The 14,474-nt window shown below is 32.9% G+C and overlaps 1 protein-coding gene across 1 annotated transcript in view; it reads right to left on the bottom strand.

Moving 5' to 3' along the window:
- LOC127965569 (anosmin-1) overlaps positions 1-14,474 on the bottom strand; it is a 50,269-nt gene that overhangs the window by 15,142 nt on the left and 20,653 nt on the right. The window contains exons 3-7 of the mRNA XM_052566392.1: positions 12,400-12,462; positions 12,106-12,328; positions 6,997-7,181; positions 6,197-6,326; positions 407-612 (exon numbers count right to left, since the gene is read on the bottom strand). Of these exons, the coding sequence (XP_052422352.1) occupies positions 407-612; positions 6,197-6,326; positions 6,997-7,181; positions 12,106-12,328; positions 12,400-12,462 (807 nt within the window). The remainder of the gene's footprint in view (positions 1-406; positions 613-6,196; positions 6,327-6,996; positions 7,182-12,105; positions 12,329-12,399; positions 12,463-14,474) is intronic.

The following is a 14,474-nucleotide window of genomic DNA, read 5'->3' as shown; positions in this document are numbered from 1 at the left end:
AAAATGATTTAAATTGCACACTAGTGTGATACTTGGTAGCTATAAATGAAATTAATTGGAAATATAACATTTACAAAAAAAATAAAATAAAATGAATACTAAAAATATTGTTATATTATTTCAATGAATGTAGTGTGAGATGTAACTATTATATACACAGTGGCTAAAAATTTAAATTAATTAATAACAACTTGTAGTATTTTTTTTATATCTTTTGCAGCATTTGCCATGTAGCCACTAGATATAAATATTAAATTTGGTTCCAGGAACAGTAAAGGGTTAATCGATGACGTCTGAGTGCTCGTGTGAATGCATGATCTTGTAAATAAAGTCTAATGAAAGAACCTAATGAAAGGTCTGCTGTGTGATGATGTTTCTCTCAGTGTTTGGTGAAAGCGGCTCTCACCCCATCACTGGTCTTCCTCCTCTTCCTCCGGGACGGGGCGAGTGATTTCCCCGGGATGGTCCAGCTCCAGTAGATCTTGTAGTGATGGACAGGGAGGTCAGGCTCTGTGAGGAGAGTCCAGCTGATCCGGGCCGTCAGCAGACCGTCAGGTCCCTCTGTGATGTTAGACACACTCAGTCCAGACGGAGCTGGAGGAGGAGACGGGTCTGAACACAGAGAACAACACACGAGTCTGACACAGCTGATCTCTAGATTCACATTCATTACACAGAAAACTGTGCTCAGATATTCATTCAAATGTACAGAAATATAAAGTAACACAGGTTTACAACAAACATTTTATGTCAACAAACACAGAATACAACAATAATAATGACAGTCAAACCCAGAAGTGCACTCTTACAATATTTATGTCAACAATAACAACAGTGTCGTGGACAAATGCGGAAGTAGCTTCGCAACAAACTTCAACTAGAAAGAGATGCCGATCTCGCTTGTGTTTTACTCGACAGGTGAGTTGCTTTGATTCGTATCTTTACAGAAAACGTATGCTATTATAACGATCAACAAGATTAGTATTATGGGGCATACACGCCAAACGTGGGGACCCACGGGAGGATGTGTCTGATCCATAGTCTGATCGCGTCTTTGCATTGACTTTGTACATAATCTACTCGCGCAAATCTTTGAACTTGCGTTAAATCCATGATTTATCGTTCTATCTGATTGATGCCATCAGCGGTTGGGTAGAAGACAACAAATCCCATCATTCCAGCTCCTCCTTAGCGTCATCAAACCACGCGATTGTTATTGTTTTGGTAGTGCCCTCTAGTGGCAGCTCCTACAACCTGTACATTTAATTATATAATATTAAATAACATAGAGTATTATTTATATTCTATAGTATTAGCTTTCATATTACATTTATATTTTCAGTTATAATTTTTATTAATAATTTTCTATTATTTTAGTAATTTTCAAAGCTATCGTTGTTAACTTAAATTAGAAGCAGAAATAATATTTTTGTTTCACGATAGTAAAATAAAATAAACCTTTATAATTTATTTCATTTCAGCTAGTTGCCAAAGCAACATTTCTTATTTTAATTTAGTTTAAAGATGCACTTAAATAACTCAAACTAAAATAAAAATTAAAAGGAAAAATTTAAACTATATAAACATACAGACATTTATAAAAAGGCAAAGAAAAATCGACAACAATTTTACTAAAACTATAAAATATATAAAATCAAATGCATTATATATACAGAAATTCTAAAAATGAAAATATAATAAACACAATAATATGTCAATGATACTAAGTGCTTTAATTATTTTATTAGCTTTTGTTTTAATTAAAGAATTAAATTTAGCTTCAAATTAATTTGCTTTATTTTTTATTTCAGTTTTTGTTTGGGTAATATGTATAATTAATTTTTTTTAAGTTTAAGTTTTTTTATCTAATAATTATATGTTATTTTTCTATTTCAGCTTAATTTCAATTAACAATAATGATTTGTAGTTATTTTAATGAACAAAAACAACAACAACAACACTACACAAGAATTGAAACAATTTAACAGTGATTAAATTGTTAAAGTGTATAATTAAAATAATTAAAAATAGTTAAAAACAATTATTTTAATTATTATTCTTTTTTATTATTATATATTTTTCTCTTTGTGATAATGGAATTTTTTGACTATTTTATATTTTATTTTATTTAAATTTTACAGGTTTTTTTCAGTACATTTGAAGCAGTCACCTGCTGGATCAGGCTCAGTATAAACTAAAGTTAAAAATAAATAAAAACACATGATGTAGTGAGTTTTCTTGCGATCCCTGAGCACATGTGAACGTGACGGTGGCGCTGTCCACATCTAAGGGAAATGATGTCATCTGTGTAGAGGAAGTGGAGTTAAGAAAATGGGACTTTAATGGGAAAATGGGCCAATCTAGAGGCAGTCGGTTCCTGTTATTGAGGCCCGTCTGAAGACCAGATGCTCACGCAGGACATAAATAATCAAAGAAATTCTCTGCAAATCAGGTGATCTGACCAAATGTGATATGAATAACTGCACTGACATACTCATTAATTCTATAGAGCTTTCTGACTGAATAAAAACTAGCAAATACATCACAAAAGATCACTAACTATAGACGTTACACAGCTGCTCGTATGAGTTTAAGTCATAATTACGGTCCTGGAGTGATTTTGGTTGGAATAAACAAGACTGGATTTTGATCCTGTGAATAAGCAGCCTCTCATGACAGTCCAAATAACAAGAAATTACACTGACATATGAGAAATAAAGCCACAATTAGTGGGCGGAAACTCACAAAACTGCAATTTACAAACAAAACATTTACAAGAATGAACTTAAGATGTATTATACACGGCACAAGAGAGGAGAAAACTAGTCTTGAGTTCATCTTTAATGCTATTAAGTGTTTAAATTTTTCCACTTTTCCATTACTTTGTAGACTGTGTTATAGATTATGAAACAAACAAAAAAAAGCTATTTACATTTAACTGCTTTTTTATGCATGCATTAAAGCGGTGACATTTCTATACATTTCTACATTTTGCAGCGCCACTTCAAAGCCAACATGACCATGGCCAATGGTTCAACGCACCAAATGGTGCACCCAATTCGTTCCAAACGTGGATTAAGAAATGAAATACTGCTGTGGGTTGCTCAGAGATGAACAGTTCTGCTTTGTCGTTATATTTTGTTAGCAAAATTGAGCAAAACAGTCAACATTGTGTCTAAAATATCAAAATATTAACTTCTTACTAAACTGTTGTATAAGAGGAGTATCACATTTGCACTCATGTGATATTGCACATGTATATATAGTAGTATTTTATATGAGATAGATTGTCTGGTCTCTGATATTTAGCAGCTGGTGCTGAGACTCGTTTCATGACACATATAAAGCTGATGTAAACATATTTTCCTGGAACAGCACAGATAGCAGATATCAGAGAAACGAGTGTGATGAGAAAGCACATCTGTTTCTGTAACACAACTGAACTCCCAGCGTGTGGGAGAACTTTGCAGAAAATAGTCTACAGCACATTTAACAAGTTAAAATTAGATATAAAAAGAAAACAATGTGAGTCAGTTTAGATATAGACTTTTCTTTGACCCAGATGAAGGTTTCATTTCTCTTAGGCATATCTAGTTTTCGTTAAAGACGTAGGCGTAGGTTCACCCCAAAACAGAAATTCTTTCATTATTTACTCAACCTCAAGTCGTTCCAACCCTTTCTTTCTTTCTTCTGTTGAACACAAAACAAGATATTTTTATGAATGTGGATATCCAAACTATGGCAGTCAATGGCTACCAGCTAATTGATTATGATTAATCTAATGATTATTAGAATGATTAATTGACTAATCATCCGTAGAATTTGATTATTCAGCTTTTGCAATTAGTTAAAATGTTAAGTTATACATGTTATAAAAAATAAATAAAAGCTTTTGAAAATAATTTTATGTAATTACAATAAATTTATACAAATAAATGAGTTGCATGTTGCTAGCATGATTTTAACACGAATAGCATGTTGCTAGCATGTTTTAGCATGAATAATATATTGTTAACATGATTAGCATGTTGTTGGGATGTTTAATCATTATTAGCACATTGCTAACATGTTGTCCTATGATAGTCTTTAAGCTTTGCCAGTTTAAACCCTCTGTAAGTCTTACAGTGCAAAAGTTTTGAAAGTCTATGGGACTTTTCGTAAATTTGAGCTTGCGTTTAAGGAAAACCGTTAGTCTGATCAGTCAGAAAATACAAAGCAACCCGAGTCAGACCAATCTGAAGGTCTGTGCCATATTTGGTGTCTGTAGCGTGAAAACTCTGGGAGGAGGTACAGTCCAAAATTAGTCTCAGAAGAAGAAGCATCTTAAATGGCAGGGATGCACGATATTATCATACCTAATGGTCTGGTAAGGCTTTTTATTTGCATAGGGGGCGCTGTTGGCCCACGTGTATCACTTAGAAAGTTGTGTTCTGAATAAATAAAGCCGTATCAATGTCATAAAATCATGAGTATGTTTTGATGTAAAGATCAGAAACTATAGATTACATGAATAAAAAAAAAAATCACGACCATGACACACAAACACATTTATACAGTACAGACCAAAAGTTTGGACACACCTTCTCGTTCAAAGAGTTTTCTTTATTTTCGTGTCTATGAAAATTGTAGAGTCACACTAAAGGCATCAAAACTATGAATTAACACATGTGGAATTATATACATAACAAAAAAGTGTGAAACAACTGAAAATGTCATATTGTAGGTTCTTCAACGTAGCCACCTTTTGCTTTGAAAAACAAGTGGCCATCATTACTTTAAGAAATGAAGGTCAGTCAGTCCGAAAACTTGGGAAAACTTTGAAAGTGTCCCCAAGTGCAGTCACAAAAACCATCAAGCACTACAAAGAAACTGGCTCACATGCGGACCGCCACAGGAAAGAAGACCAAGAGTCACCTCTGCTGCGAAGGATAAGTTCATCCGAGTCACCAGCCTCAGAAATCACAGGTTAACAGCAGCTCAGATTAGAGACCAGGTCAATGAACACGGAGTTCTAGCAGCAGACACATCTCTAGAACAACTGTTAAGAGGAGACTGTGTGAATCAGGCCTTCATGGTAGAATATCTGCTCGGAAACCACTGCTAAAGAAAGGCAACAAGCAGAAGAGACTTGTTTGGGCTAAAGAACACAAGGAATGGACATTAGACCAGTGGAAATCTGTGTTTGGTCTGATGAGTCCAAATTTGAGATCTTTGGTTCCAGCCACTGTGTCTTTGTGCGACGCAGAAAAGGTGAATGGATGGACTCTACATGCCTGGTTCCCACCGTAAAGCATGGTGGAGGAGGTGTGATGGTGTGGGGGTGCTTTGCTGGTGACACTGTAGGGATTTATTCAAAATTGAAGGCATACTGAACCAACATGGCTACCACAGCATCTTGCACCGGCATGCTATTCCATCCGGTTTGCGTTTAGTTGGACCATCATTTATTTTTCAACAGGACAATGACCCCAAACACACCTCCAGGCTGTGTAAGGGCTATTTGACCAAGAAGGAGAGTGATGATGACCTGGCCTCCACAGTCACCGGACCTGAACCCAATCGAGATGGTTTAGGGGTGAGCTGGACCGCAGACAGAAGGCAAAAGGGCCAACAAGTGCTAAGCATCTCTCGGGGAACTCCTTCAAGACTGTTGAAGACCATTTCAGGAGACTACCTCTTGAAGCTCATCAAGAGAATGCCAAGAGTGTGCAAAGCAGTAATCAAAGCAAAAGGTGGCTAACTTTGAAGAACCTAGAATATTACATTTTCAGTTGTTTCACACTTTTTTGTTATGTATATAATTCCACATATAATTCCACATGTGTTAATTCATAGTTTTGATGCCTTCAGTGTGAATCTACAATTTTCATAGTCATGAAAATAAAGAAAGATCTTTGAATGAGAAGGTGGTTCCAAACTTTTGGTCTGTACTGTATGTATATATATATTTAAAAAAAAATCTGATTTTTTAAGATTTAAGATGTGTTTCTAATTTCCACACAGGAGAGACTTGGTGTTGTTTTCAAACAAAATAAAATATATCGTTATCGGCTATCGGCAGGAATGAGTTGAAAAATATTGGCATATCGGATATCGGCAAAAATTCAGTATCATGCATCCCTATTAGATAGTAGACCAAAGTGATAGAGGGAGTAAATCAGGCTGCATGTTGTGTGTGGTGAAGCTCTGGACTCACCTCTGGAGGAGCGGAAGTGTTTGCTGGGAGCCGTGAAGCCACGCGTGCCGTGAACGTTCACCGCTGCCACACGGAACTGATACCACCTGCTCGGCCGCACATCGCTCAGCAGCGCACGCTCTACAGCAACCTGGGGGGCACAGGGGTCAGAGGTCACGGGGTCACAGGGTCACGTACAGGGTGCTTTGAATATGAGCCTGGAATCTGGTCTATTTTAAAACATGAAGGACTGGAGAGACATCTGAGCATCTGTTTATTTTAACTTGCTTCAACAGCAAAAAATTATTTTCTAACTCTGTATTTGTGACTCGGAGTCCTAAGTAGCACAGGTATATTTGTAGCAATAGCCAACAATACAATTTAAAAAATTATATAAATTTTTCTTTAAAATTGATTTTAATTAAAATTGAATTTAATTATTTATTATTAATTATTTGAATTATTTAAAATATACAAATTGATGCATATGAACTTAATTATGAACTCAAATGAGTCTGAATATCTTAAGGCTTTTTGCCCAAACTAAATTACTAAGTAAGAAAAATATTTTTGCAGTAAAGTTTTCAAAAAAAAAAAAAGTTTTCTGACTTAACTATTGTAACGTGATTAACTGTTGAGGGAAAAACAGCTACTGAATAAGAACATAAATTGACAGGACTTGATTTTATTTGTGTATTTGATGTTAATTGCCTTTTAACTCCCAGCTGGATTACTAAATCACTAAATAATACGATCTTAAATTAACCCAAATATTAGTTTCTATTGTTTTCTTCAGCAAGAGTGTCATGATTTCCGCTAACCTGTGCGATGTCCTGCCACGGCGTAGCGTCGTCTTCGCTGGGATGGATGCCCAGGTTCCAGCGGCGCTGCAGCACGTAAAGCACCGGCTCCACAGAGACGTTAAATCGGGAAGACCAGCGAATCTCCAGCAGTCCTGACGCATGCTCCACAAACAACAGCTCCTTCCGTGGCTTCAGAGGAGATCCTGAGACGACAGAGGGGCTTTAATTACACGAAACATCACCTCAAAACACCCAACACTAGCACTGAAATCTGCACAAATAAATAGACTTTAAACGTGTTTCTTGTTCTTTAAAAATGTACTCAAATTTCAATAAAAACGACTTTGTTTATTTGTATTTTAGTTTTTAGTTTTTTATTTGTGTTTCGTAGGAATAGCTAATATAGGGTTATTATCGTTAACTAAAACTAAAATCATAAGAAACATGTTCATTACTTGAAATAAAAGAAACATTAACTGAAATAAAAATACAGTAACTAACACACAAAAAAAGTTCAATTTAATTTTTTTTTACAGAAAACAGAAAAAAAAAATTAAAACATTTAACTAAATTTAAAATGGAAAATACGGCTAATTAAAACTTTAAATAAAATAAAACACAACAAAATTACAAAAATTTTAACAAAAATTTAAATGGAACATAAAACTAAAAATAAAATAGAAAAAAAGTGAAAATAGAACCAAATTACCAAAACTTTCATGAAAATTTAAATAAAATATTAATATAAAAATTAAATAAAAATTAAATAATTCAAAATATTAATAAAAACTATATTAATGATAACACTGATCGAATAAATAAGATATTCTGTTTAGAAAAAAATGATTACAAAATGATAAAATTTTTATAATAAAAAAAGAAAGAAAATCCAATCTTTAATTTGTATGTTCTTTTAGTTTGCTGGTTTAGACTAAAAAATACATTTTCACATTGTTTGAATGAATGTGCAATAGTTAAAAAAATAACTATGTTAAGTAACTCCTGTGATGCTCTCACTGAAGCTACAGCAAACCTCCATCTGCTCCACATGGCAGTGACTTCCATTTAACCCTCAAAGACATCTCAAATTCTTCCATATGCAATAAATTAAAGATTTATTAAGTACAAAGCTTCGGGGGGGGAGGAAGGGAGAAAATGTTCTGCTCCGTGTCTTTCCTCGATTCGTTACAGCTGTGATGGAGCACCGCTGATTGAGGAGCGATGTGAAGGACCCAAAGATGTCCAATGCTATCCACACAATGGTCTCCGGAAATCAGAGCGACCTCACTGCTGACCGATACACTTCCATCGGAGAACAGCGCTCAAGATGTGGGGCTTTCATTTATATCATATTATTTCAGATGTCATTTTTTTGTCTGTTTTTGCTCAATTTCACAAACAAAAAGAGTTGAAAACAAATAAACCCACAGTTGTTGTATGATAAAAACACATTTGAATGAATCAAGTGAGTAAATGATTCAGTGGCTTGTTCATAAGACAGTCAGTTGCTTAATTTCAGAATAAATCAGCCATTTGAACACATTAAGTGAGCCAATGATTCAGAGACTCGTTCATAAAGAATGCAACTTGCTTTGTTTCTGAATGAATCAGCTGTTTGAATGAATCAAGTAAGCCAATGATTCAGTGATTCATTCATAAAGACAAACACTTGCTTTGTCTCTGAACAAATTAGCTATTTAAACAAATCAAGTGTGCCAACAATTCAGAGACTCGTTCATAAAGACAGTAACTAGCTTTGTTTCTGAATGAATCAGCTGTTCGAATAAATCAAGTGAGCTAATGATTCAGAGACTCGTTCATAAAGACAATCACTTGCTTTGTTTCTGAACAATCCAGCTGTTTGAATGAATCTAGTGAGCCAAAGATTCAGTGATTCATTCATAAAGACAATCATTTGCTTTGTTTCTGAACAATCCAGCTGTTTGAATGAATCAAGTGAGCCAAAGATTCAGTGATTCATTCATAAAGACAATCACTTGCTTTGTTTCTGAACAATCCAGCTGTTTGAATGAATCAAGTGAGCCAAAGATTCAGTGATTCATTCATAAAGACAATCACTTGCTTTGTTTCTGAACAATCCAGCTGTTTGAATGAATCAAGTGAGCCAAAGATTCAGTGATTCATTCATAAAGACAATCACTTGCTTTGTTTCTGAAAAATCCAGCTGTTTGAATGAATCAAGTGAGCCAATGATTCAGTTATTCATTCATAAAGACAGTCACTTGCTTTATTTCTGAACAAATCAGCCGTTTGAATGAATTGGTTAAATTGATGATTCAATGACTCATTCATTAAAACATGATCTGTGTGATTTGCTGAATCAAAATATTTCTTTATAAAACTCCTTTTTGTAATGTCTATTCAAAGTTTTTCTCATTTAACACAATACTGATTCTAAATTATATTTCAGGGCTCATTTCTCAACCCAAATTGACGTGCGATCAGTTACTAAACATTTCAATCACTTGACATAATAAACTGAAAAGCATCAGTGATTCCCAGCATGGAGAAAGGCAGCAGCAGTGGGATGTGGATGCAGATGCTGGAGGACTGAGATGGGCTCGTGTTAAACGATCAGTGACGGTGGGATCTGACGACAGGAGCACAGCTGTGGTGGATTGTGCTGCGGTTTCACAGCTCCAGCACGTGTGTGTCGTCTGTTCCAGTAAAATCCCACAGCGTTCCTGAACTCACACACTCGCTCCAGAGCAGGAGCTGGAGATCCAGAAACCACACATAGCTCCACGCAGCTCCAGAGTCCTCCAAAACACAGCGGCTTTACTGCAGGACAGTATCTCTGGAGCTCAGCTTCAATTCCCACTGAATGCACTGACATATGAAATCTATAGATTTAATGCAATGTAGATTGCTTTGGATAAAAGAATCTGCTAAATGCATGAATGCAAATGTAAATGCAATGTGAGTTTGTGGTGCAGTGACACTAAAAATTATTTAAATAAAATAAATTAAACCTAATTAGTAATATTACAAATTTAACTAAACATGTAAATGAAAATATAATATTTTGAAGTAGATTTTATATTACATACATACATACATACATTCTTTCATAATTATTTTATGGTGTTAGAGTCATTAAAAAAAATATTACTAATTAGATTTAATTTGTTTTTATTTCAGTTTTTAGTTTAGGTTTTTTTTTCTCAGAAAAACTAGCAGAAAAGCAGAACAGAAATCCTGTGCTTCTCAAACGTCCCACTCTCACTGCTGAATTTCAATGAGCTCAAGAATGAAATCAAAAGAAACAAACTCTGAAACACGGCTCTGGCTTCATACTCTAAACAGCATTATTACTGAGACATTGCACATGTGGGTTGTTTTGACATTACAGTAACACTTTACTCAAAGCCTTCATACATAATGCATTCCAAAAGTATTTTAATGCATTGAATAAACATGATTATAACCTCAGTTATAATACATAACAATCCTCATCTATTCATTGTTACACCTTACACCTTACACCATATAATGCATCTTAATGCATGGTAACAGTTAGTTGTGACAAGATATAATGCATTACACTGTACATGATGAATACTTCGTAATGCATTATAAATAAAGGCTTTGAGTTGAATCGGGCTTGGTCTCTGGGTCAAGGAGAGAGACGAGGAGGTTGCAGGAACATCTGACAGCCATCGACAGAGCAGTGCTAATGGTTTCCAGCATGGCTGATCATCATCTTCTAACAGAGAGAAACGATTACGCTCCTGACACCAGCGACGCTCTCTGATTGCCTTTGGATTTCAATAAAAGGCTTTACGGCTCTCTGCAAGCCAGGGGGAAGCAGTAAATCAGTACAGACGAACCGTGAAGCACACGCTTTCAGACGCCACGCTTCTGTGTGACTGTAGCATTCCTCACATACTCCAACAGACTTACTTTCATTCACTGATTTCCTGTTTTAACCTAATCACATTTAAAGAACTTGTGTTGTGTTTTTGTCATTTATATTTTATTTATTGATAGATTTTAAATGCTCCTATATACTTGTTTTTAGTCTTTTTAGTTATTTTAGTACTTAGATTTTGTTCAAAATTTGGATTTGATTATACTTATTTATTTTTAGTTTTAAGACTTAAGTCTTAGTTGTGTTTTTTGTCAGATATATTTATATTTTTTCAGATTTTTTTATATATATATATATTTGTATTGATTTTGTGTTTATTCCTTTTAGTTATTTTAGTAGTTCAAATTAAAATACAAACTTTTTTTTTCAATGTAATTTTAGTAATTAATACAAAATTAAAGTTATTGTTTATGTTTTGAATTACATTACATTTCTACAGTTGTCACATGCTTTTATACAAAGTGACTCTTTCGCATTTAAGTATCATTTATATACTATTAAAAATTTTTATTAATATTGAATAAGCAGTTATTTTTCATTTTCAGTTTTCATTTCAATTTATTGCATTTTTTATTTTTTATTTTTAGTTATTTCAATTTAGTACACTCAAAAAAAGGCTGGGATTTTTATTTATTATTATTATTATTTCGTTTACTTGTTTTGCATTTTTTATGTATTTTTCAAATGTATTTTTATTATAATACTTACTATATATATATATATATATATATATATATATATATATATATATATATAAGTGAATAAAAATATTTTATATATATATATATATATATATATATATATATATATATATATATATATATATATATATATATATATATATATATATATATATATATTTAGGTTTAATTCATTAATAAAAAAAAATTCTTTTCTTTTTATCTTTATTTCCAGTTAGTAGTTTTATTGTTTTCAATGAATAGTAGTCTTTAATTGTTTTAGTTAATGATAATAATTATATATATATATATATATATATATATATATATATATATATATATATATATATATATATATATATATATATATATATATATATATATATATATATATATACACATATATATATATAATTATTATTATAATTATCCAATCAATGGAAGTCAATGGAGTCCAAAAGCATAACATTAGACTGTGATTGAGTGGACACAGAAATCTTCTCATGGAATTGATGAAGTCACTCAGGTCTGAAGGATGATGGTTACTGTGTGTACCTTTATAAGGGTTCTTGGGGGTCTGGCAGGTGTGTCCGCATCCGTTGGGACAGCACTTCTTCAGAGCCGTGCACTCGGCGTCTGCTTCACAGCTCTCCACACACGCAGCGGCGAATCCACTCGCTCGCTCCGGAGCGGGACAGTCCCCCGGCTTCAGCGTCTGGACGGAGCGCAGGAACTCACAGCTCGTCAAACACTCGTAGTGCTTCTTCGGGAACTGAGTCTGAAATCACCAGACGCTGATCTCAGATCCGACAGATCACATGTGCTGTCTGTGTCTCAGAGTTAACTTACCTCACACAAGTCCTGACACTGGTTCTCCTTCAGGTCCCATGATGCCCTGCATGGCTCCAGACACTGAACGGAAAAAACAGAGAAGAGAGAAGGACGTCAGCTCGTCCAAAAACACAGAGATGACAGCCTGAGCTCCACAAACACTCCTCTAGAGCATGAAAAAGTCTTCAGGGTTTTCCAAACTTGGATAAATGCTAAAAACAAAATAAACCACTTACTAATGAGGAATTAAATCATAAAACAAATTCAAATTAAACAATAAATAAAAGGTGTTCAGGGTTTTCCAAACTTGGAACTGCAGGTTTATAACAACGAACTAAATAATAATATTTTTTTTAAATAAATAGACCACTTACTAATGATGAGTTAAATCATAAAAAATGTCAAATTAAACAAATAATTAAAAAGATAAAAGCAATCAAAATAAAAAAACTCATAATAATTACTTATATTATAAAAAGGTCAAATAATTGTTAAAATTAGACAATATAAACACTTACTATCATTTTAATGATAAAAATTTACAGTAAAACAATACTTTTTAACAGTAAAAACTTGCTATTAATTAATTTCATCATAAAAATATTAAACAAATAATTTTAAAATAAAAGCAATCAAAATAAAAAAAACTCATAAGAATGTTAAATAAATAATTGTTAAAAAAGATCAAATGTCAAATTAAAATAAGCAATTAATAAAAAATGATTAGCCAATACAAGTGTTTAATTTAAAAAATATATTTTTTAATTAAAATAACAAAAACTTAAACACTTACTGGTTAATTACTTTATAATAATTTTCAAATAAAAGCAGTCAAAATAAAGCACTTACTAAAAATTAAATATTTTATTTGTTTACCCACATCATAAGACCTTTAACCAACATGTGAATGTGCTGTTCAGTTATTGAGTAAATATTGCATTCAAAAAAAATAAAAATAAATAAAACTGACAGATGTAGCTTGTACTTCTGAGGATCTTTCTCCACATGATTCAGTCTCATTATCTGGTTATTAAACACGAGGTACACAGATCAAGAGCTGATGAAAAGCTCCTCATCATCCACTCTTCAGAAATATAATGCTTGATCATAAAGGCTATTGTGATGCTGCTTTTTATGATGTTTGACAGCAGAAATAACTCTCTTTGTGTCTAAACCACAGAAGTGTGAGTGAATGATCCTGAAACCCAATATATTCATCAGTAGACTGTGTGTAAGAGAGAAATCACTCCTCACACACACGCTTGAGAAACTGAGAGAGACGTCCATCAGTGAACCGCTGATCTCCACCCAAACCACACCAGCAGAGCCAAACCAGAGACACCCAGAGCACTTTAGCTCCAATCCACTCATGCATCAGTCACACACACGCAGGAGCAAATACATTCATCATATCATACACATCTCAAAACAAACAAAGAATTATATCATACAGATGTATCAAGTAAAACCAATCAAAAAAATAATACAATGCATCATTTTCAAATAAAACCATTAAAAACAGTTACTATTAATTAAATGGTTAAAAACTTAAAATTAAAATAATGTTAAAATAAAACAAATGAAAATAAAACACTTACTGATAATTAATTAATAAAGCTTAAATTAAAAAAAAATCATTTTAAAACTAATAATCAATTAAATAAAAAAAGTAAATAAAATAATTTTCGAATAAAAAAATAACACTTACTATATACTACAAAATATATATTTTGTTACAATAAAATGATTAAATAAAAAAAAACTATTCTTATTAATGAAATATAAAATTTAAAAATAAAATGTAACAAATGATTTGAAAATAAAAAATTATTATGATTTGAAAATAAAAGAAAAACTACATTACCCATGATGCTGTACACAAACTTCCACCAATCAGAGAGTCATGGCGTTCTTTAGCTCCGCCCGCTCCGCAATAGTGTCTCCCTACTCTTTCTATAGATTAAAACTTACTTTAAATCGATAGTTTTAGATTTCTCCATCATTTTTATTTTGATTCATGTAACTCACAATGCTGTTCATAATCTGGTATCTTTGTCATTCTATGATTTGTTTTGCTTCCAAATCAAAGTTTC

Source organism: Carassius gibelio, chromosome B9 (assembly GCF_023724105.1).
Source record: "Carassius gibelio isolate Cgi1373 ecotype wild population from Czech Republic chromosome B9, carGib1.2-hapl.c, whole genome shotgun sequence".
In the NCBI taxonomy this organism is placed as follows: domain Eukaryota; kingdom Metazoa; phylum Chordata; class Actinopteri; order Cypriniformes; family Cyprinidae; genus Carassius; species Carassius gibelio.
The sequence above is the reverse complement of the archived record's forward strand: the minus strand, read 5'-3'. Positions and strand labels throughout refer to the sequence as shown.